Source organism: Phocoena phocoena, chromosome 4 (genome assembly GCF_963924675.1).
Source record: "Phocoena phocoena chromosome 4, mPhoPho1.1, whole genome shotgun sequence".
Classification (NCBI taxonomy): domain Eukaryota; kingdom Metazoa; phylum Chordata; class Mammalia; order Artiodactyla; family Phocoenidae; genus Phocoena; species Phocoena phocoena.
The window spans coordinates 127,761,224-127,786,942 of record NC_089222.1 but is presented as its reverse complement, the minus strand read 5'-3'; the positions used below and the strand labels follow the sequence as shown (position 1 = coordinate 127,786,942).

The following is a 25,719-nucleotide window of genomic DNA, read 5'->3' as shown; positions in this document are numbered from 1 at the left end:
AGGTCTAGAAAGCAGCTGAGCCCACGTTGGGCTTAAAGTGGAATTACTTTGTATTCTAGCAGCCATTTTAATTAACTTCCTGTCTGTTTTCTAGGAAATCAGGTTTATAATAGGCTTGTGTGAAGGATCGAAATCTCAAATAAAACACGTGTAAACACTGCTTGGGTTCACAGAACAGCCTCACGGCCGCTGGCTTAATTTCACATTTGTAAACTCTTCCCCTGGGCTTCGTCGCGTCTCTCTCACCCCTCCTTTCTGTCCCCTCCCCACATTTTAAATTTTTCCTCGGGAGTGGGATGGTTGGGACTCCCTGGAGGTAGGTGGAGGGGTAGGTGAGCCAGACTGCATTATGTTCCCAGCAGTGTGTTCAGCAGAAGGCTTGGGCAAGAAAGACTGTGGCTTCCTTTTCAGACAAAATTACCCTTTTTCCCCCCAAATGTTAGAATTGGAGTAAATCAAAAGGCACCCATCTCCCTTAAGGTTACATAAAAACCTTTACCGAAAGCTTCAGATAAATCAATCCTGCATTATGCTAGGGGTCCTCCCATCTTAAGAGTAAATAAGCCCAGTAAGTGGCTTAAACTAATAAAGAAGACAATTTTGTTGCACATTCAGTAGTGAACAAAAGTGGTAATCAAATTCTGAAATCAGTAATAATATTTGAGAAGGACTCTCTCAGGCACTTACTTTGTTTTTGTTTGTGTGTGTGTATACATGTGTTTTTCCCTTTCAAGGAGAAACTGTCTTTCTACTATTCATAAATAAAATTTGTAAATCCAAGTATTAAACTCCAACAGAAACCCCTATAAAGTATAGTGTATGCCTCTTTTCACTCTAAACAATTGAGGCAAGTTCAAAATTGACTTGAGATTCAGATTTGCATTTTAACTCCCATAATCTTTTTGATAAAAGCACAGTGAACTTTTTGAAGTGCGGTTTTCGTTGGCAAGTTAATCCAGTGTCAGTTATTATAGAATCGGGGCACTCTTGATCTGGCTGATGCTGAAGAGGTTAATAACAACTTGTGGAATCTGTTGAGGATTTGGGAGCTGGTGGGGCAGAGAGCTGAAGATTAATGTATGGATTTGCGTTTTCTGGTGCCTGTGTCATAAAAACCCATCTCCGCAATTACACTAACTCCTGTAATACGACCATGACTAATGGCAGAAGCAGCAACTGAGAGAATCAGCTCCCTCTACTGAACTAGTTGATGAAATAATGTACTATAATTAGTGCAATGAATGTTACAGAATTACAGTATTTTCTTAAAGACAGAGGAAGATGTCCAGACTTGCATTCATTTCTGATTACCTCATACTTTTATCGTTAGCTAATTAATGATTTGCTTTTTATAAATATGTTGAGTGAGCGTATTTGTTTAGAAAGGGGCATAATTATGAACAGTTTCTAATTTTGTTGCAGATATACCATAAGTAAAACTCTTAGAAATTCGCTTTATTTGCTGTACTTCATGTTGCCTTTTCAGATTGCTAGGATGTTAGTTCTAGCCATGACAGTCATTTTACTGTCTTGAGATTATACTAAAAGAATTATTTAGGGAGCTGTTTTTATTAATTTACATAGCAAATGTGGTATATGTTCAGTCGTAGTTGGGCCAGATGATCTGTCATAATAAGATCATCTCCTTACATAAAAAAGATAAAAGTTGCAGTGTGTTTTTATAATTCCATTCAAGTAAAGTTGAAAAAATAATGACTTGCATTTATAAACAGTATGAAGGAATGTATTGTAATAAATTTATCACTGAATAAATTTCTTCTTTACAGTATTCTCTAAATTCTTTTCATGTTTAACACAAATAAACATCAAGAATAAAACAACATTTTTAGTTGAGTTGCCAGGGACAACATAGTAAGAAAGCATGTGTTAATGTGTGGCTATTAAAATCCCTATCTTGTTGCCTACTACTTCTTCTCTTTAAAATAAGTGCCTTTTAAGCATTATGCTTCTCTAGGTTAATTAGTGTCTTGCTGAATTATTGTGGCTGAAAGCAGGTAACAAGATGCCTTTTTTCTTCTGTTTAATGCCTTTGTTTCAGAATGCTTGTTCCTATGTATTTAAAATGTCGCTCTAAGGAAATGAGGGCATCTATAGTTTGGAAAAGCACCTAAGGCATAGCGGTCATGCGTCAGGTCTCCCAGTTTAAACCTGCTGTGACTGGGAAAATACTGACCTCCTTTCATAATCACGATCCGTGCCTTTCCAGTGTTTGATAGATCCGAGAGCTGCCGTCCCCCTCTTACAGAATGTTCCATCTGTCAAAGGGTTTCAGGTCCCTGCAGGCTTCTGTTTTGCCTTTCTAGAGACATGTGGGGGATGGAGGGAAGTGGACTTCCTAGGACTGGGGAAGCCACATGTTGTACATCATTCTGTAGACTACAGATGTCATTCTTAGTAAGTAGAACGTGGTTTTTTCCTTCAAGTACGCACCAAATAATTGAGTGACCAACAACTCAAACTTACGGCATAAAATATATACCGAATATACTGAAACTTTTCACATACCTCATCCAGATATCTCCCGCAATTACAATCCTTTCTCTTGCATTTGTTTTCAAGGTGTTCTTTGCAGAAGATGTGGGTTCAAACAAAGGTGCAATCATTGGACTCATGGTGGGCGGTGTTGTCATAGCAACAGTGATTGTCATCACCCTGGTGATGCTAAAGAAGAAACAGTACACGTCCATCCATCATGGTGTGGTGGAGGTAGGTAAACGTGGCTGCATGTTTGCAGGTGGGAATTAAAGACTATGAAGAAAATCTTGCTGGGTGTTAGATAAAGAATCATCCAAGTATCTCTTTGAACAAACAATCCATATTGCTGCTCAAGTTGCATCTATTTTCTTGCTTCTGGTTTTTATTCATTCCAACTTATAACTACTGTGATCAAGACATTGGGGATATATGCTGCTATCTCAACTTCTTATAATTTGAATTGAAATATCAAAATAATACTAATGGTAATGCCTGGCTTACGGATATTGTGATTACAGATATTGTGATTACAGACATTTAAAAGAAAAAATAACAGCAGAAGTCACAAATGAAAAAGGAAGTGGAAGCCTGCTTTTAAAAAAAAAAATTAAGCACGTTTATTCCTAGATTTTTTTATCTTAAATAATTTCATTTCTAACTCAAGCCAGGTAATAGTAAATAATTTTCAGTAAAGAGTCTTACCTTTAAAGTCTCACAGAAAATCACACTGTACCAAAAGGCTGAGTGAAATATACAAGGTTGTTCAAGACCTTTAACCTGTCACCCTGCACATCCACCTGAAATATCTTAGTTTCAAGGTGTTAGTGCAGTGGCACTGGAGGTGGAGAGAAGACCCACAAAGTGACAATTACATCTACTTGAGACTGTCCAAACACCCCAACCTGTGAGAAACAAGAGTATGTACAGCACAGAGGTAGCGAGTTATACCAACAAAATAGAGTAAGCTGCGGGATTCAAATATGATGCCTTAAACCCATGATACAAAATATTTTAAAATAAAATTAAATGTGCAAATAAGTTCTTCATATGCATTTAAAATGCAGGGTTTAAGGGAGGAACCTCACAGTACATGTATTTTTTAGGAAACTGTTAGGGAAAGTGAATTAATACATCTTGAGAAGTTTAGAATTTTTAGAGCTGAAAGAGATCTCAATAATCAATTAATTGACCTTCTCATTTTCTAGATGAGAAAACAGACCCAGACAGAAGACATGTCCTTTCAATGTCAAATTCCGTAGAGCCAAGTTCACAGTACAGATTTCCCCACATCCTGTCCATTGCTTTTTCCATCAGAGCAAAGTTCAGATATTTCCAGTGAGTTAAACTTCTCACTAACCCCAAGGAAATGTGCTCCAAACCATTCTTGATTATAGGAGGGCAGGAACAGTTTAAATAAATTAAGTTTGTGGCAAAGCCAGAAACTTCATTTAGTTCAGCACTTAGAACATCCAGGCTCCTTGTTTACAGGAGCTGCTGATGGAAATTGGTTTTGAGTCAGTCTTGTTCTCCATGTCCATCCTTGTGTAGATGTGCTAAAGAACAATGAAATTAATGAATTCAGGAAATAGGTGACAAGATGTATAAGAACTGAACGATTGACAGATAGGAGAGTGAGCACATAAATAAGCGATGGCAACGTCATGAAGTGTGGGGCACTGCTCTTCATAATAGTATTTCTGAGCTTCTGTCCTTTGAAACAGTATAAGATGTATTATTAGTAGCGTTATTAGCATCAGTAATCTCATATCTACTCAAAACAATTTTTTTTCATTTTAATTGCATGATTGAGCAAAAAAAACAAAAACCTGTTTTCATACTTGAATAATTCAAAAGCCCATTTAAATTTTTTTAATATAATCTTAAATTTTTTTTTAATTAATTTAATTTTTAATTAATTTAATTTTTTTAATTAAATTTTTTTAATTTAATATAATAAATTTTTTTAATATAATCATACATTTTAATGGCCTTGAACTGATGAATCTACCCAAGCGGTGGCTTCCTTTTTATCAAAGTGCCAAAGGACAAAGAGCCTATATTGGTTTGCTCAGGCTGCCATAGCAAAGCCACAGGGTGGCTTAAACAACAGAAATGTATTTCCTCACAATTCCTGAGACCTCTCTCCTGGGCTCATAGGTGGCCTCCCTGTGCCTTTACATCACCTTCCCCTGTGCAGGTCTGTGTCCTAATCTCCTCTTCTTGTAAGGACACCGGTATTAACTGCATAAGGTCCACACTAATGACCTCACTTAACCTTAATTTCACCTTTAAAGACCCTCCAAATACAGTTATATTGTGAAGTATTAAGGATCAGGTTTTTAGCATCAGAATTTGGGGAGGGCACAGTTCCGCCCATAACAGAGGCCAGTGATGCTGGGCGGTAAAACAAGGCATCTCAGGGGCTCTTTGCCGTGATTGCCATGATTGTGCATGAGACTTACCGGGTACTGATTTCAAAGGACACATTCCCCAGGTCCCACCCCAGACCTAGGAAAACAGAATTTCTAAATAAGAGGCTGGAAATCTGAGTGTAGAAAATGTTCGCAGCTGAATCGGACATGCAGTCAGTTTTGAGAATCACTGATGTATATATAGTATTACCACTCCTGCCTCTGTTGTCTAAGCAAACCTTAGGGAGTAGAAAATGGTATCTCCTTGTCTCCAAGCTCACTAGTCTCTCACTAGTTGCCTTTTAAGCCTTCTTACAGCTGCCTAGGTTAAATGTTTCTTTTGGTTAGTTAGCAAGAAAAGTCTCCTTGGTTTTGGAATATTAGAGCAGTTGATGCTTTAACATGAGTTCTGAAAAAAAATAAATTTTTAAACCAGAAGGCATCCTTGTAGGGAAGGCAGTCGATCAGCCCTTCTCTTGGTATTTATTTTGTTAGCTACTTGAGAGCAACTAGGAACCTCTAGAGTGACTGCCCCACCTCCTTTTGTGTTTCTTTTCTTCATTTCCTCTCACTTCCTTCTTCCTTAAAGTAACGATGTTGTCAAGAGCCGGGAAACCATCCCTTTTTCCCTGGAAAGGCCTTCCTTTCTCTCCATTCCTTAGGTAACCCTTCCTCAAACTCCGTGTTGAGCCAGTGTTCAACACGGAGCTTGAGGAACTTCGGGCTAACTTCATCTAAGGTGCTCGTCGCCATCCCTGCCCTCAGGAAGGTGAGAGTCTAGCTGTGGTGGTTTTGCACTTGGACACAGAGAGCTGCAACCCAGCCTAGACACCTAGGGTGCCTCACGTGGTCTGGGTGATGCAGGGTGCTGGGGGGTTTCAACATGATTGCTCTCAGAATCTACGCCGAACGAAGTGATCCTCCCACACACATTTCTCTGCCTGTCTTAGCAGGCTGTCACCCTCAAGGACATGGAAATAAGTTTATTGCCAGCTCTGGTTAACCCATTTCATTAATGAGTAACCTTAAACAAAAATGAGTAAATGGGTATTCCCAGATGGATGGGTCTAAGTCTGTCAGAACAGAATACAGTCACACTTCACGCCATCCGTGCATGAAGGAGAAATCACGACAAAAGCCTTGGTGTCCAGGAAATCGCTCCTTCTTAGAGTCAAGTTCAGGGAGAAAGGGGTAGGAAGAGGGCATTAGCCAAACAGTAGTCAAAAGTTCTACTCAAGGTCGTATTAGGACCAGATGAATCAGGCTCTTTGGGCTCAGTTCTCAGTGTGTGTCAGCAGCAGTGACCGTGGACGTCCAAGCTGGGGTGCAGTGCAGGGGCCCGGGGTCTCTAACAAAGATGAAGACTTCAGATCAGTCACTACTCCCATCAAGTCCAGAAAGTCCAGAGAGGGGGTGCTCAGAGGTGCTGTGCCGGGTGGGTTTTCATCTCAGCAAGTGACACATGTTCCTGCCCCAGGGAGCAGATGGGGATCCTGTCCCCCACTGCATTGTTCTGTGGTTTCTTCCAGAATAAGCACCACTGGCTACACCTTCCCCCAGCTCCGTTTGAAGGGAAATAGTGAGTGACAGATGGCTGAGCCTTGTTGGGATGAAAGGCTCCCCCTTACCTGCTGCCCTTCCTTCAGTGGTAGGTTTATCCATGGACATGAGTACTGCGTTTCACTTTTAGCTCTCGAGGGGTTGGGAATAAAAAGATGCAATCCACACTCCTTGGGTGCCATGTTGTAAAGGCAGTCCCTTCTCCTGTAGCTCCTGAGCCCTCTGAGGCCTGAGGGCCAAGCCGCCTCACTGCAGGACTGGCACAACAGCTGCCCTCCCAGCGGCAAAGGGTCCTGAGGATTAGCAAGTAGAAAAGAGGCCAAGAAAAGACAGGAAAGTTAGCTGCCTGACTTGCATACAGCCTCTGAGCCTCGCATTTATTGGCAGGGCTCTCTTAAAGAGTTGGGCTTTGGCCTTCGAAGAGAAGATCAACTATTAAGTTGCCAGGTGTTCCCCTGCCCTTGATGAATGCAGCCAGTATGAGGGTTGACGTTGGCTCCAGGGGGAGATACAAGTTTAATACTCCAACAATCAAGCAGCGCTATGTTTTCTTCTACACTCAGAAACACAGCAGCCTTGTGCTTGATCTCCTTGGCAAGATTTTTTTTTAATCTCCACATTCTTTGAAATCTCAGTTAAGAGGTGGCACAGCGCGAAAAGAAGCCCAAATTCAAATGGCATAGGGCTGCAGACAGGCTGTTTCCTGCAAGCAGATTTGGAGAATGAATGAAATCTCTTGTTATTGGTGACCTTTTTTTTTTTTTTTTTTGCGGTACGCGGGCCTCTCAACTGTTGTGGCCTCTCCCGTTGAGGAGCACAGGCTCCGGACGCGCAGGCTCAGCGGCCATGGCTCACGGACCCAGCCGCTCCGCGGCATGTGGGACCCTCCCGGACCGGGGCACGAACCCGTGTCCCCCACATCGGCAGGCGGACTCTCAACCACTGCGCCACCAGGGAAGCCCGGTGCTGACCTTTAATGATGGCGTTTTAACTTACAAGTTAGTGGCTAATGACACAATTGCCAATTAAAGCAAGGTGACCTCATTTGTTGACAACAGAGCGGATCAAAGGAGGAGAAAGGGATGAGGAAACACCAGTGATTATTCCCCCAGGGCCAGCGATGGTGAGCATCCATTTGAGCCGTGTCCTCTGAAGGGAATTTTACGTCTTTTTATTCCAGCTGCCTTGAGATTAGCCAAGGTGATCATTCCAACTCGTGACCATACTGAAAGGTGTCAATTGGTCCATGAGGTGGAGTCATACAAAGTAACCTTGGGGGAACCAGATTACTCCAGTTTTATTGAGATATATTGACATATAACACTATTAGTTTTAAGTTTGCAGCGTGATAATTTGATATATGTATATATTGTGAAATGATTACCAAAACAAGTTTAGTTAACAACTATCACTTCACATAATTACAATTTTTTTCTTGTTATGAGAACTTTGAAGATCTGTTCTCTTAACGACTTTAAAATATACAATGCAGTATTGTTGACTATAGTTACCATGCTCTACATAACATCCCCAGAACTTAAAACTGGAAGTTTGTGTCTTTCAACCATCTCCACCCATTTCAACAACTCTGCAACCACCAGTCTGCTCACTGTATCTATGGTTTGGGTTTTTTTAGATTCCACATATAAGTGAAGTCCAATAGTATTTGTCTTTTTCTCTGACTTATTTTGCTTAGCATAATGCCCTCAAGGTTCATCCATCTTGTCGCAAACTTCAGAATTTCCTTCTTTATTATGGCTGAATAATATTCCGTCATGTGTGTATCACATTTTCTTGATCCATTCATCCATTAATGGGCACTTAGGTTGTGTCCATGTCTTGGCTAATGTAAATAATACTGCACTGAACATTGGGGTGCAGGTATCTTTGCAAGATAGTGATATCATTTCCTTTGGATACATACTCAGAAGTGGAATTGCTGGGTCATATGGTAGTTCTATGTTTGGTTTACTGAGGAGCCTGCATAGTGACTGCACCATGCTTTCGGTCTAAATTATTCATTAGCCGGTGTGGTTTAGTCATGGTGTATCAGTCGCCCTCCATCCCCTAGACCTAGTGTCCTAGCACCAACACACCCACTCTCTGGTGTTTGTCCTTCGTCAGGTTCAGGGGGAAAAGCTGCTTCAGGAGCTAGATGTCACTTTGCAGCACTGGACAGTGGAGAACAGGCCTGCGGCATTCTGGAAATGATGAAGGGACCCCGATCTCATCATGTACAGAATAGAAAACATCCCTTTGAAAGAAAAAACAACTTCTGGACAGCACATCTTACCCTTTCCTGTGGAAGACATGCTTCTTCACTCTGATTAAATTTGTGTTGATTTTCTCCATCTTCCACTGGTTTTACAGAAGTTTTAAAGCAATTATAACAAAACTAAGCTTTCATTTATTCAGCAAAGAGTTAAGTATTTGCTTCCTCTCGTCTGTGGACTATTTGAGGTACAGCAAATATAGTAGAAACCTAAACATCTCCCCACACACCCCAACACACACCTGGCCCAGCCTGCATAGAGTAAATAAGTGTAGCTCTGGCCTAACAGTGACACTGAGGGGAGGATCACAAGTTTACAACTGCTGGCCTGATCTTGGAGGGGAACCACCATATCACAGAGGGAATCTCTTTAAACATTCGGATGACATACTTTTAGAATCTTAGTGTTACGTTAAAAAATAATAATAATCTGGAACAGCATGTTCTTTCTGTGTCTTTTAATATCTTTTGATATACCTATATCATTATTTTAATTAAAAGAGTCTTTCTTTAGCATCTTAAATTTAGTGAACACGGAGACAAACTAAAACGAGCTCGGGGAGATATTCAGCAGTCTTCCTTTCTACTTTGCTGAATCTCTCTCCGTAATACTGTTGGCTTTTTTTTCTAGCTTAACACCACACTTTTCAAGTAAGGGAGTCTTTCCTGGAAGCCTTTTGTCTTTTTTCGAGCCAACAGGGGAAGAAAAAAATATTTATTGCCCTAGATGTATCCAGTTACTATTCAGTTGGGGAAGCAACCAATGAGCGCTTCCCAAGCAAAGCCAGCAGGTCAAGGTTTTAAGCGCCACCTAGTGATAGTTGGAGCATCTGCATAACTGGTGGGCACGGGCGTTCTGCTCTATGTCAAAGTGGTGAAGAAAGAGGGAAAATTGTGGGTGTTCTCAACTCTTGGCAAGAAAAGAGCACAGTGCACCTTATCTTTTTACTGCTCCTCCGTGTGCACTCTTGAAAGATTGCTTTTCTTAACGCATTTGTCCTCGTTCTTGCTTTGCAGGTTGACGCTGCTGTGACCCCAGAGGAGCGCCACCTCTCCAAGATGCAGCAGAATGGCTACGAAAACCCAACTTACAAGTTCTTTGAGCAGATGCAGAACTAGACCGCCACCGCAGCAGCCTCTGAAGTTGGACAGCAAAACCATTGCTTCACAACCCATCGGTGTTCATTTAGAGAATAATGTGGAAAGAAACAAACCCTTCTGTTTTATTATTTACTCATTATCGCCTTTCGACAGCTGTGCTGTAACACAAGTAGATGCCTGAACTTGAATTAATATACAAATCAGTAATGTATTCTCTCTCTTCATATTTCGGTCTCTCCACTACATTATTAATGGGTTTTGTGTACTGTAAAGAATTTAGCTGTATCTAACTAGTGCATGAATAGATTCCCTCCTGATTATTTATCACATAGCCCCTTAGCCAGTTGTATATTATTCTTGTGGTTTGTGACCCAGTTAAGTCCTACTTTGAAATATGCTTTAAGAATCGATGGGGGATGCTTCATGTGAACGTGGGAGTTTAGCTGCTTCTCTTGCCTAAGTATTCTTTTCCTGATCACTATGCATTTTAAAGTTAAACATTTTTATGTATTCCAAATTAGTTAGAGGATTTTTTTTTCCACAATGGCATTTTACTGTACAGATTGCTGCTTCTGCTATATTTGTTATATAGGAATTATGAGGATACACGTTTATTTCTTTGTGCCTGTTTTATGTGCACACATTAGGCATTGAGAATTGAGACTTTTTTTTGTCCACATATCTTCGGATCTTTGATAAATAAAAGAATCCCTGTTCATTGTAAGCACTTTTACAGGTAGGGGAGGGTGGGATGGGATTGCTCTGCTGGTCTCCAATTACCAAGAATTCTCCCCAAAAATTTTCTGCAGGATGATTGTACAGGATCATTGCTTATGACCATGATAGCTTTCTACACTGTATTACATAAATAAATTAAATAAAATGATGCTGGGCAAGAGTTTTCTTTGAAGAATGACTATGGATGTTAAATATTCAAAGTAGTTTTGGGTGGGGAAGAAGAGGTAGATTCAGTTTCTTTCACCCAGTCAAACACTTTATTTATGATACCAAAAAAAAACAAAAAATGAAAGTGGAAGGGACAAAATCAGGGAATGCGGAAGGCAAGCCTAGACAAACCTTTTGAGATTTGTCTTCAATTTGTATAAAACGGTGTTTTCATGTAAATAAATACATTATTGGAGGAGCGCCATTGTGCTGGTGTGAATGATTCCATGGTAACAACCTCCTGATCCTTGAGTCATCGGAAGACTGCTAAGAACATTCTAATGCTGGGCATCCACACCTGTGGTGTCTTAGCTGTAAGTCTGAGCAGGAAGTCGGGGCCAACAGGCAACTCCCAGTGCTAGTAAAATACTTCATAGACCTAATTCAGATTTTACTTGGTCCACACTATTTTGCTGCCATATCTTCATCCTCAAGTTTGTCCCTGTCTTTGTCCATTCAGGCTAATATAATAAAATTATAAGCTACTGGGTTTCTCACAGTTCTGGAGGCTAGATGTCTGAGATCCGGGTGCCAGCATGGTCAGGTGAGGGCCCTCTTCCAGGTCGCAGACTTCTGTGTCCTTACGTGGAAGGGGCTACGGCCTCTCTGGAGCCTCCTTTACAAGGGCACTAATCCCATTCATGAGGACTCCACCATCATGACCTAATCACCTCCCAAAGGCCCGACCTCCTAATGCCATCACATTGGGCATTAGGACTTCAATGTGAAGTTTGGGGGAACACAAACATACCAACAGATTGTAACAGCCCTTAATAAGATATGAAGAGGGGCTTCCCTGGTGGCGCAGTGGTTGAGAGTCCGCCTGCCGATGCACGGGACACGGGTTCGTATCCCGATCCGGGAAGATCCCACGTGCCGCGGAGCGGCTGGGCCCGTGAGCCATGGCCGCTGAGCCTGCGCGTCTGGAGCCTGTGCTCCACAACGGGAGAGGCCACAACAGTGAGAGGCCCGTATACCGCAAAAAAAAAAAAAATAATAAGATATGAAAAGTTCTAGGGAAATAAAAGAAGACCAGCTGATAGCTATCAATAAAGCAGGATTTCTCAACCGTGGCACTTTTGATATTTTGTAGGGAGTAATTCCTTGTTTTGAACATTGTAAGATGCTCAGCAGCATTCCTGGTCTCCACCCACTTCATGCCAGTAGCACTCCCCAGTTATGATCATCAAAAATGTCTCCAGACATTGCCAGATGTCCCTTATGGGGGGAAAATCATCCCCATTTGAGAACCTCTGCTCTATATTTTAAAACAATGTCATGTGTACTGTACATGATTTTCTTTTTTTTTTGCGATACACGGACCTCTCATTGTTGTGGCCTCTCCCGTTGCAGAGCACAGCCTCCAGACGTGCAGGCTCAGCGGCCATGGCTCACAGGCCCAGCCGCTCCGCGGCATGTGGGATCTTCCTGGACCGGGGCACGAACCCACGTCCCCAGCATCGGCAGGCGGACTCTCAACCACTGTGCCAGGAGGGAAGCCCTGTACATGATTTTTAATTGGAGAAGCCTGGTCAACTTCTATTCCAAAGGTCTAAGAACACGTTGACCCTGGTGTTTTTGCTGTGCTGTGCTTGATAATAGGAACATGAGAACCAGCCAGCACCTTTTAGCCTTAAGTAGCAACCTTTTAAACACTAAGCACAGAAAATTAATCAGAATTGTTTCATCATGTCACTATGCAGTATGAACAGACTCAATTAAAACTCATCTGACTGTGTCTTATTTTGAGGAGAACAAAACACTCAGCTCCCCCTTGCTGTTCAGGGCAATTAGACATGACTGCTATGTGAAGATGCTTAACTTGACAGTTTACGTGCCTAAGCAACAGTTCCATTTTGCCTGACCCAAAGAGAGGTAGCTAATGGGGGGAAATTAGTCCTAATATAACAGTAATGAAATAACAGTAATGAAATGAAACCAAACCTTCTCAAACATACGATGTTACTCCCAAGCCAGCCTTTAATGCCAGTAGTTGCAACCTTTAGCTTTGATCATTTTGGAGCTAATGAAAAGAAATTAAGTATAGATATACATATATATGTATATATATACACACAATTATGTATACATATACTGTATATAATTATGGAGGAAAAGAATAATGCCTTATAATCTTATTCTCAAATTAAGGTATAATGAAAGAATTCTCCAGATGATCTGGAGATTAATCCATAGATAATTTACACAAAACTAAAGTGTTACAAAATAAAATTGTAGTAGTAGTTGCCCAGGCCAAATTTCAATGATTTTGAGGGAGTTTGGCCTGGCAAGCCTGATGGATGAAGAACAGAATCTCAATGTAGGTTTTTTTCTTTTTTTTTTTTTGGTTTTGTTTTTTTTTATTTTTTAATTATTTATTTTCTTTATAATAACGGGGTCTTCGTTGAGGCATGTGGGATCTTTTCATTGGGGCGTGCAGGCTTCTCTCTAGTTATGGCGTGCGGGTTTTGTCTCTCTCGTTGAGGCGCACGGGTTCAGTAGTTGTGGCGTGCGGGCTAAGTTGCCCCACGGCATGTGGGATCTTAGTACCCCAACCAGGGATCAAACCCGAGTCCCCTGCATTGGAAGACAGATTCTTTACCACTGGACCACCAAGGAAATCCCTCAATATAATTTTAATTCATATGTATTTATTATGAGTGAAGTTGGAAATTCTTTCATATGTTCAATGTCCATTTAATAACCCTGAATTTTCTGTTTATCTCTTTTGTTTTGGGCTTAAAGTCTACTTGGCTATCAGGATTGCAACCCCTGCTGTCTTACTGTTTCCATTTGCCCAGTAAACCTTTGCCCAAGCTTTTATTTTTAGCTTTTTCAATTGCTGCGCTTTAAGTGTGTGTCTTGTATACAACACAGGGTTGGGTTTTTGCTATGTGAGCCAGTTTGAAAATCTTTTAAGACACAAGTTAGGCCCATTCAGTTTTATGATATGCCTGTTATGTTTGCTCTCAATTCTTTCATATCTCCTATAGTCACTGAGTGTATTATATTTACTTCTATGAGGGAAGGACTCTTAGCCTGTCGGCAGAGGGGAGTTATAGGAAGCTTTGTATTTTTATTCTAGTAGTTACTGTTACATTTATATTTTTTCCAATGCTCTTAATCCCTTTTATCTTAACCTTTTGCTACCTGTCTTTTCTAAATGACATTCTTTGCCTCCCACTTATCCATACAACAATCAGTGGTCTTACTCTCCTTTCCCCCTTTTCTCACTCTCCTCCCATTTTTTTGGTTGTGTTTGTTCTACTTTATCGGTACATAAGTGTTGACATGTTTTTTTCAGCCCATGACCTCCGCCCCCCATTTTAGTCTTAGCCCTGCAGTTGAGTATGTGGATCTCTCCATCAGTCTTTTATTCCCAGACATCTTTAGGTAGGATGGAGCTTACCCTCCAGTCAGTTCCTCAGCAGGAGCACATGGGAACAGTGTCCTGGAGTTCTAGCAGGTTCAAAACCGATTTTCTAGGACCTTGAAATTTGAAGTGCAGCTTGTTTATCCTTAAGTTTCTTGAGAAGCCTGCACCACTGTTTCCTTGCTTTGTATGTTATTTTTAGATATCTGAGACCAAATTAAGATCATGCATTTTGTGCATGACTACAGTGACTACACAAGTCAGGAAAGATCATAAAAATCACTGCTTTGGTTGCTGGTGGACCCCAAGGCTCTGTCTTCGGGTTTCTTTCCTATACACTCTCTCTGAGTAATCTCAGCCACCTGGAAAGTATTGGTAATACCTCACGTGCAAAGCAATAGCTTAAACCTAGACCCCTTCCCTGAGTCCCAGGCCCAGATTCCTATTTTTTGTTTTGATAACCTGCATTGTGATCATAAACGCAAGGCATGTGAATTGCAGAAAATACAGAATATAGGAAGAAGAAGGATTCACTCATAATCCCACCATCCAGAGGAAAGTATTGTTAATACCTTTGCATATATGCTTTTAGTAATTTTAAATTTTGGTTGTGTTGGGTCTTCGTTTCTGTACAAGGGCTTTCTCTAGTTGCAGCCAGTGGGGGCCACTCTTCATCACGGTGCATGAGCCTCTCACTATCGTGGCCTCTCTTGTTGCGGAGCACAAGCTCCAGACGTGCAGGCTCAGCAGCCATGGCTCACGGGCCTAGCTGCTCTGCGACATGTGGGATCCTCCCAGACCAGGGCTCGAAACCGTGTCCCCTGCATTGGCAAGCAGATTCTCAACCACTGTGCCACCAGGGAAACCCCGGCATTTTTTTTTTTTTTTATTGAAGTGTAGTTGGTTTATAATGTTGTGTTAATTTCTGCTGTATAGCAAAGTGACTCAGTTATACCCATGTATACATTTTTTTTAATATTCTTTTCCATTATGGTTTATCCCAGGAGATTGGATATAGTTCCCTCTGCTATACAGTAGGACCTTGTTGTTGATCCATTCTAAATGTAATAGCTTGTATCTACTAACCCCAAACTCCCAGTCCATTCCTTCCCTCTCTCCCTCCCCAGTAGAAGGGTATTTTTAATACTTATCTCTTTAGTCTAATACCAAATTGCTTTCCAAAAAAAAAGGAATTCCTACTCCCATCAGTAGAGTATGTGAGTGCCCTCTCAAAATACCACAAGACTAAGGGACTTGGGTAATGTCATGTATCACCAAGGTGAAATGAAAAAAGAGAGACTAATTTTGGCCACATCATACATACCATTTCCCTATTAGGCTGGTCACTCAGGGATAACTCTCCTGTAGAGAATTCTTGAAAGGTCCCTGAGGCCATTCTCTTATTCTCTGTCCCCTAACTCACAAGCATAAGGGCCCTATAGTAGTAAGATTTTCTGCATGTAGGAAAAATTGGAGCAGAAATCACTTATTAAATCCCTTGCTTTGATTATATATATTTACTTTGTAGAATACATTTGCAGGTCAAATCAGAATATGATGCTCCACTGTGGTTATTTAAACAACAGAAGCTGTTCTCCACCTCTTCCTGCAACCAGCACATAGTGTCTCACATCTATCATCACTCAGGTTTTAATTTCCAAAGTAAATCACTTTAATTGTCAATAAGTTTTCTTAGATAACGAAGTATTCTTGGATAACATGTTTTACACACCTCAGAGCATACTACAATTCTTAACCACCATGAACTGAGTTTTTCTGAAACTGAACTTTGTTTCTCCAAACTAGGAATCTTTCAAAGTGATCTCTAACTTCCCTCTTTTTGTTTGTGAGATGGCCACAGCTGCTTCATTTGGCTCATTCATTCATGTAAAACAGTTATTGAGTGCCTACTGTATGCACTCAGACAATGCCAGAGATGGGGGATGCAACGCTTTAAAAAAAAAGTAGTCCCACTCTTAAGTCTGCAACCATTACCACCCCAAACGATGGCTTGTACGCTAACAATTTTTACTTTGCCACAGATCAGTAATTTGGGTAGGGCCCAGTAGGAAGGCTCTAGTCTCCTCCACACAGCATCAACTGGGCAGCTCAACTGAAGGCTGGAGGATCCATTTCCAAGATGACGCATTCACATGGCTGGTGAGTTGGTGCTGGCTCTCAGCTTGGAGTTGGTCTGGGAGCCTCAGTTCCCCTCCACTGGTGCCTCTTCATACGGCCTGGGCTTCCTCATAGCATGGCGGCAGGGTTTCCAGGGTGAACGACCCAAATAGGAGGGCAAAAACTGTATTGCCTTTTATGCCGTCGTCTCTCAGAAGTTCCATAACATTGCGTCTGTCATTCCCAATTCATCAAGGCTGTCCTCTGGTCTCTCCATTTGAACATTTAACAGACGTCTCACCCTTGTTGCATTCAATGTCAAACTCCAGATATCTTGCTCCTCATTTAGCATTTCCCTTCTCAACAAATGACAACTCCATTCTCCCAGTTGCTCAGGTCAAAAGCCACTGGTTAACGAGTCATCTGATTTCCTTGTCTCCTTTAGGTCTTTGATCAAATGTTATTGTTTGGATGATGTTGTGCTTGACCATGCCAGTTAAAACTATGCTCCCTCCCTGCCCCCAGCATTTCCTACACCCCTTCCCACCACCATTTTTCTTCTTGGTACTGACTCATATGTTTTACTCTTTTATTTGCTATTGCCCTTGTTTCATTCCGATAGAAACTCCACAAAGGCGGGATTTTTTTTGTTCGTCTTGTTCACTGATGAATCCTTAGTGCCTAGAACAGGGTCTCACATGTGATGATTGTTCAATGAGTATTTATTTTAAAAAGGCATGAATTTAGACCTACTAGAGAATGGACTTGAGGATATGGGGAGGGGGAAGGGTAAGCTGTGACAAAGCGAGCGAGTGGCATGGACATATATACACTACCAAACGTAAAATAGATAGCTAGTGGGAAGCAGCCACATAGCACAGGGAGATCAGCTCGGTGCCTTGTGACCACCTAGAGGGGTGGGATAGGGAGGGCGGGAGGGAGGGAGACGCAAGAGGGAAGAGATATGGGAACATATGTATATGTATAACTGATTCACTTTGTTATAAAGCAGAAACTAACACACCATTGTAAACCAATTATACTCCAATAAAGATGTAAAAAACAAATGTATGAATTTGAGTTGACACACTTTGGCAACTAGCACAGAGGAAGGAGCAAGGAGGAGGAGAAATGAGAGGAAGGGGGAAAACTTACTCAAATATTATATAAAAACTAGCGAGAAACAGCAGAGCTGTATATCTTGTTTTGCTCTCTCAAGATACGCTCGGAGACTAAATAGTTTTAAATATTATTCATAGTACGTTGGCTGGGTGTAAATAAAATGTCTATGTTTGTGTCCATTTCCTATGGTACTTTCTTCCATGTCAGAAATGGGCTGGGAGGGCCTGGCAGAGAAGATAGGCTTCTCATCAGCTTGTGTGTCAAAAAACAAGCTCCTAAATTGCTTCCATCGTTTTTATTCATTTTTCCAAACCAGAGGATTTTATCTCTGGCCAGCAATCTTTTCACATCAAGTGATAGAGCTCCAACAATAAGAAAAGGAAAGCAATTGTTTGATGAAAATTATACCTATTATTGAAGAATTTTACTTCAGCTTAGAAGTTATGATAAAAGCTTTGGTGAATTGTACCATGAAATATAGATATTTAATAGGAGAGGTGAAAACAACAAACTCAGAGGAATAGAAACACCTTGGGAGGATCCAACCAAAGGCAATATTCAGTATAGAACCTTTTTTTTTTTTTCTGCTAAAATACTAACTTTGATGGACGATATAAGACAAAAAAGTTAGATAAGATTTGGTACAGTATAAGACACCAGCAGGGTACAGTGCCAAATTAAGAACAGAAAAAAGGTCTTTAGAAGATAGCAGGTTCTAACATGTATATGTATAACTGTTTCAATAGAATCTTTAATAAGCTTTAGGAATTGAGGAAGCAAAACTGTGTACAAGGAAATGGGCCAAAAAAGATGAGTTACTGGAGATCACACCTAGCCAATTTCAATGGAGATTTATAAGCACATGTCTGGTCTCTCTTGGCTCATTTCAAACTTAGGTCATAAAAGGTCTGCATATATGGAAGGAGAATCTTCTTCAAGCCAAAAGATAATCCAGAAAACAGTGGACACTCAGCAGAGACATCAGCACCATACTCTTGACCGAGGCCAACGTGCATGCAGGGCCTGGCCCTGGGACTCTTCTACGAGTCTCTAAAATTGTTTCCAGCTAAAGATTTTGCATCTTTACCTCCAAGAGAAGAGGAGTGCATTCCACTTGATTTTATGGCTGTCTTTAAAAAATAAATGAAGAACAATAGAATTTTATATATGGCTATTATGGTGTTTTTTGTTTTGTTTTGTTAAATAAAACATCTGTGTTCTGTTACTTTTCTGTTCTGGTTTTCTGGGTTTTTTGGTTTTGGGGTTTGTTTGGTTTTTTTTGCTTTTGCTCAGTTTTCTGATGTTAGAATTTTGTCTACTGTCTATTACAGGGTAAAGAAAAAATTCCCTCTAGCTCTCTTTTGAGTGAGTGAGAGAATTCTCACTGTTTCTCCTAGGAAAACACAGGCTGCTAGGAAAAGATCACCCGCCAGAGGCATTACTCTACACAACTGCAAATGTTGGACTGCCAAGGCCAATTTCATGTTAAATCACAGCAAAATGGCATTAAATACATTATTTATTGTTTTCAAATTATGTCAGAATAAGACCAACTTCAAGTTGCTAAGTTAAAAAGTCATCTCTCAATAGGCCACACAGATAGGGACTGAGATAACTATACTATATTATCTTCATGCTGTGAAATTCCCTACCCCAATCCCAATATGATTTTGTTGAGCCAAAAGAATGAGGTTTTGTTCCTAGTTTTCACTACGATGTACAGCAGAGCATACGATTGTTGAAAGGGCCAAAGAGGCCAGCTTGGGACTAAAAATCACTAATGATGCAAATTACTAGAAGAAATTTTAAAAAAATTATCTGGTTCTAACCGTTTTGTTGTCTAGAAGGCAAAAACTCAAGAAAAAGTAAGGAAAGAAACTACATATCGTGGTGGGATTCTCCCCCACTTTTTTAAAGGAAGAACTTTGTTGTCTCACGTCGACTGAAAAAAATTGCACAACATGAGAGTTGTAAGTTAACTTTTATTTGGGGCAAAATGAGGACTAGAGCCCAGGAGACAGCATTTCTTTTTTTTTTTTTTTTTTTTTTTGCGGTACGCGGGCCTCTCACCGCTGTAGCCCCTCCCGCCATGGAGCACAGGCTCTGGACGCGCAGGCCCAGCAGCCCACAGGCCCAGCCGCTCCGCGGCACACGGAATCCTCCCGGACCGGGGCATCTGCAGGCGGACTCCCAACCACTGCGCCACCAGGGAAGCCCCAAGGAGACAGCATTTCTGATAGCTCTGAGAAACTGCTCTACAGAGGTAGGGGGAAAGGTCAGAATATATGTGATTTTGGTGAATGGGGAGTACATGCAATCAAGTACATATTTTTTGCAGAAGTTTCTGCTACTCTAGTAGAGGTCACTGTTAGTCAAGAGGAGTGGACATCACCATGAAGGATGTTAGTGCTTTTCTAGATATGGGGAGATACAAGAATTGGGCTCATAAAATCTTCCCCTGAAAATATCTAACTATCTGAAGACCTCTTCTGCCAGTTTTTCCCAGAGCACAGAGTGCCTCATTTCTGCTCTCCACCCCGAACTCCTTTCAGGGGGTGTTGAAGGCCAGGAGCGGCAGCGGCTCAGAATTTAATCCTTGTAGAGGTAGATGGCAAGTACCAATGGCAAGAGCCAATTTGTAGGTGACACTCAGTTAAAGCTGCAGCTGCACCATGGGTCTCAGCTGCTGTGGGTCCCTGCCCTGCTGCGAGGTGCTTACCTTCTTGGTCTGGCCTTTCAGATGTCAAGACTGGAGTCTGTCATACAGAGTGAAGTAAGTCAGAAAGAGAAAAAACAAATACCGTATGCTAACACACATATATGGAATCTAAGGAAAAAAAAAAAGGTCATGAAGAACCTAGGGGCAAGACAGGAATAAAGACACAGACCTACTAGAGAATGGACTTGAGGATATGGGGAGGGAGAAGGGTAAGCTGGGACAAAGTGAAAGAGTGGCATGGACATATATACACTACCAAATGTAAAATAGATAGCTAGTGGGAAGGAGCCACATAGCACAGGGAGATCAGCTTGGTGCTTTGTGACCACCTAGAGGGGTGGGATAGGGAGGTTGGGAGGGAGGGAGACACAAGAGGGAAGAGATGTGGGAACATATGTATATATATAACTGATTCACTTTGTTATAAAGCAGAAACTAACACACGATTGTAAAGCAATTATACTCCAATAAAGATGTTAAAAAAAAAAAAAAAAAGGACTGGAAGGGCTTGGTTCTCAGCAGTTATCTAGAAAATCAGAGGCAAAGCCACGGTGGCAGACAGCCTAACGCCTGTGCTTTCCTAGGAGAAGCAATGAGAATTCTCTCATTCACTCAAAAGAGAGCTAGAGGGAGTTTTTTCTTTACCCTGTAATAAACAGTAGACAAAACTCTAACATCAGAAAACTTTGAGGAAAAGAAAAAAAAAAAACCCACAGAACAAAAAAGTAACGGAACACAGATGTTTTATTTAAAAAAAAAAAGCACAATAGCCATATATAAAAGAACCCAGAATTAAAGTCCAAAACAGTTCATTCCATTATGATGCAAACTGCTCTGACACCAGTAGTCTCATTATATCTACATTTTATTAAACTAATTTCAATGCTATCACTGAGTCATCTGACCATTCATTTTTTATTGCTTATGCTAATGGATTTTGTGGGTGGTGGATTAGTCGCATTTTAATGTCCAGCGGCAAAAGATGAAAATATTTCAATGACAGTAATGGATGGAAAAGCATCCTGCTGCTAGCTTCAGACACAGAATTACATGATTTTTTGTTTTAATGTATGTTGCCTTTGCTGGTTTAATCACTTTGACAATAACAGACCTCAGTTGCACAGAGACTTTTCCCAAACAATCCAATGTCTCTTGAATAATATTTTTCTCTGTACCATCCCCTAAATCTTTCCTAAAATTCCCTAAAAATTACAGAGAAGTCTGGCAAATATATATGGTTCACTGCACATAAATCTATTTAACTTTCATATATGAGTGGATTCACTTGAAGGAAAGAAAATAACATAACACTGATCAAAATAATTCTTGGTTAAAAGTGGCAAAAGTTTGAGGGGAATAGAATGAAAATTCTGGGCTTACAGACCAGCCAAGGCTGGAGAATATTTTCTCTGGCTGCCCAGCAGGTAAGTCTCCCCACCTTAGTGTGATAAAATATTGGATCTTACCCACAACCAGTATAATGTTTCCTGTAGTGGAAAGAAAGGAAAGCTTGGCAGGCACAATGGCCTGGGTAGATCTTGTCTTTTCTCTCCCTGTGGCAGAGTGGAGTCTTCAGAAAGCAACGCAAATGCTGTAGACCTTCCAGAAGTTAATGAAGTAATTATCCGTTCTCAACTACCAGCGCGGAGCCCTTTCAGATTAAATTCCTCTGGGCCAGAGGCTCAGACTGCCCCTGACATACAGAACCCAGCTATTTCTAATCATTTCACTGGCTGTGAGTGTCCAATGGGTATTTAAACAACCTGGACAAGAGACCGCAAAGGGTTTCTCTCCTTTTTTTTTTTTTTTTTTTTGGAGTGAGGAGGGAGCAGTATGGTTAAAGTAAGTAGAGAGAGCTTAGAGACCCCATAAGTGACTCTTGTAAATAAATCTTTTCCACCCTGAATAGCAAACTGATCCATGAACTTTTCACCTTCGGCTTTTTCCTTCATTTCTTCAGTCAATAAAATCAAGGCATTTTCTGCCAACAAACCTCTGTAAGCAAGAAAGTTCAACACAAAACTTCTAATGGATTTTTCTTGTACTCCCCAGGGAAGAACATCCCAGGAAGGATTTGTCTATTGTCGTGAAGAACATGAAACCACTCCTGTGTGTTTGCCACTGATTTGGGAGACGACAGGAATGGATGGCACTGACCCCAAACCAACAGCTCCCTGTAAGATGCCACACTCACACACACACACACACACACGCACACACAGCAAAACAAAGCTGGAGACATACACTGACAAGAACCCATGAGCTAGAAATGAGACACTTCATATGAATCTTCTCGGACTTTTTTTATAAAGAAATATTTATATTTCTCTTTGCCTTCCATTTGAAATAGTCACCATATCTAAGCATTGTGAAAATCACTATAACAAACCAGAGGCTAGAGTTTGGAACCACCTTGAAATAAATATCCAAGCTGAACATATTATCTCCATTATATAATGTATGTTATAATGTATAATGTAATGTATACATATATATGTAATGTACATGTAATGTATATATAATATACATATATATTCTCCATTATATATATATATATATATATATATATATATATATATGGGTTTTTTTAATAAAGGAATGGTATTAACTAAAAAGGAGCTATACCTCTTATTAAGTAGAGCATATGCATGGGCATGTGATAGATTTAGGTGATTCATATAAGCCCCCATGAGAAGATTTTGAGAGTTCTTAATACAGAAACAACAAACCAAGATTCTGAGCTCCAGGCTAAAACAGTGGCATTCAACATCGCAGAGGCCCATGCTAATGAGAAGGTAGAATCCAGCTAAAAGAAGCACAGGGTTAGAGAATGAGTCTATTTCCCAGGACTGCCTATTATATGTGGATCCCTCTCCAAAATTTGGTTTTACCTTTTCTGCGGTGGCAAAGTGGAAATCTAATGCAATGAGGAAGAAAAGAGTAACAATGGCACCATCAGCTAGGACACGTTATTTTAAATTTGAAACAACACTATATTCCTGATGTTTATAATTGTGCTATGATTACATGTAAGATGTTAGCATCAGGGGAAGCTGGATGAAGGGTATACGGAGTGTTCTTTCTTATTTTTGCAGCTTTCTGTAAGCCTAAAATTATTTCAAGGTAAAATATTTTTTAAAAACCAGTATTATATGATATAAGATTTTTAAAAAGAAGTTGTATCGAAGTCCAGAGTCTTTATGAGCTGGTCTCTCTTTTGGATGATTATCATAATAAACCTTGTGGACACTATTTATAAAAAGTTAAATACTCTTATGGAGACACAATAGCTATTGCCAATGAAAACCTCAAAGTGTCCCAGTTTGAATCAATTTAAACTGAAATGACACAAAACATAAAGTAAGAAAGAAGCAGTTGATGGAGAACAACGAAATTTACCAGATAACCCAGAGACTGAGACAGAAAAGTTAGATTCACTGTTAGCATGTATTTTATTAGCAGCTTGTAAGAGTAAATTAATTTGGCAAAAATGGAAGGAAATAGACATCTTTGGTTCCCTGTACTTTACACAACTAAAAAAAAGTTGCTTTCCATCTGGTTCTATTGATACAAGAATGAAATCACTAGCCACTGCAGTCGACCTTCAACACAACCTGAAAGGAGTTCAGGGCGGAGCTCAGGAATGAAGCACTCTGTACTCTGGGAAAACTGGCAGAACAGGCCTTCAGAGTGTTAGATATTTCAAGAGAAAATTTTATGAACCCCAATTCTTGCATCTTCCCATACTTAGAAAAGCACTAGAACCGTTAACTAAGATGTCTGTTCTTCACGACTCGCAGGTGTACTTGGTTGCATTACCCCCTTCGCTAAAATCATATATACGGACCTGCCCCCCTTATCTCTTTGGAACAGTTTCTCAGCACTGAGAGGCTGTCTCCTGGGCTATAGCCCTCGGTAAGACAATGAATAAACTTGACTCACAGCTTTTACGTTGTGCGTTTTTTTCTAAGTCCACACTTTTTACATGCTCTTTGTAATATGCTTCTTAACAGTTTGCTTACTTTTTTTTTTTTTTTTTTTTTTTTTTTATGCGTTACGCGGGCCTCTCACTGTCGTGGCCTCTCCCGTTGCGGAGGACAGGCTCCGGACGCGCAGGCTCAGCGGCCACGGCTCACGGGCCCAGCCGCTCCGCGGCATGTGGGATCCTCCCAGACCGGGGCACGAACCCGTGTCCCCTGCATCGGCAGGCGGACTCCCAACCACTGCGCCACCAGGGAAGCCCCAGTTTGCTTACTTTTAACTACCCCTTCATTTCCCCTCGACACACTAATTTTGAACTTTCATTAATGTCTACAGCATGGCAATAACATTAAACAATTTGCATGCAGTACTTTAACATAAACTTTTTAATTTTCTATACTACTAATCTTTTATCATCTCTACTATTGTATCTTTTATCCTTTGATTTTTAAAAAAAAAATACTCTTATACAGACATACCATATACCTTGGCATTCTCAATTATTCCCTAATTATTAAAATTTATAACTAACCCTAAATGCATGTTCTGTTGCCCAAAACTGTGGCACCAAAACTCATCTGGGAAGAAAAGAAGTGGAGGCAGAGGTTGGAGAGAAAAGCAAAAATTTTCTTTTATAGCATTTCCAAATCCTTGAACAGCAGAGGGATCATTACATTCTTGTTGACACCTTTGCAGGTAATATACAAATAAATGGATGAATGAGTGAAATTTCAAAAGGTTTGCCATGTGAATGGAAAATGTTGCCTGCCATATCAGTAAACAAAGAATGTCACAGCCATCAAACCAGTACAGCCGTCCCTACAGTGATCCCTGAAGGAACTCAGGATGAGAAAGAAGTGGGTACTGGCCATAGATAGCTAAGGTGCATATCAAAGGAATGATTTCAGTGAGCCCAGACTCTTGCATCTTCCCATAGGTAGAAAAGCAGTACATTCCTTAACTGATATACATGGTTTTCTTTAATGAACAGTAATATTTTGATGTTTTGATTACCTACCTGGTCATTGTTGCAAACACTCCTATCTATCCTGGCTCCTCCATGACCTCTTTGGAGCTGTCCCTCAGAGCTATCTGAGAAGCTGTCTCTCGGGCTTGAAGTCCTCAGAAAGTCTGCCAAATAAAACATAATTCTCAACTTTTAGGTTGTGCTTTTTTTTTTTCAGTCGACAGCCACAAGGAGGCACTCTGAGAGCGATGGGAAAGGGAAGGGCTGACTGAACTGCTTAGCCTTGTCCAAACTTGCAGAAAAGTGACAAATGAGCAAGTAATTGTAAAGGAAAAAAATACAGATTTTCTTAGACAACATGAGCCAATGAATGAATGAAAAGCAGAGAAACTGCCAACTAGCCAAATATTTGCAAAATGAGAGTTTCCAGCTATTTGAATATTCTGCTTAATCGACCTTAATCAGATTTGGATCACCCATTTAAAAAAAAAAAAAGGCAATCAACAACATTTGATTCTTATTGAATAAAATCTGGTCTTTGTTTAGTTATTTAATAGAACAGTGAGATCTTACAATGCTTTTGTGTGATTTGTTCCTTTATTTAACACATTTATTGAGGACCTACTATGTTCCAGGTACTGGGGAGAGAGCAGT

General features: G+C 40.5%; 1 protein-coding gene across 7 annotated transcripts in view; it reads left to right on the top strand.

The window, feature by feature from the left end:
- The window catches only part of APP (amyloid beta precursor protein), a 275,416-nt gene extending 264,690 nt beyond the window's left edge, over positions 1–10,726 (top strand). For 4 of the 7 annotated variants that reach the window (XM_065876965.1, XM_065876962.1, XM_065876963.1 and 1 more), the window contains 2 exons: positions 2,581–2,727; positions 9,757–10,540. In XM_065876965.1, the coding sequence (XP_065733037.1) occupies positions 2,581–2,727; positions 9,757–9,858 (249 nt within the window). In that variant the 3' untranslated portion in view covers positions 9,859–10,540. Of the gene's footprint in view, positions 1–2,580; positions 2,728–9,756 lie in introns of all 7 variants that reach the window. The other 3 variants (XM_065876966.1, XM_065876968.1, XM_065876967.1) reach the window with 1 other exon arrangement.
- The last annotated feature ends 14,993 nt before the right edge of the window (positions 10,727–25,719 follow it).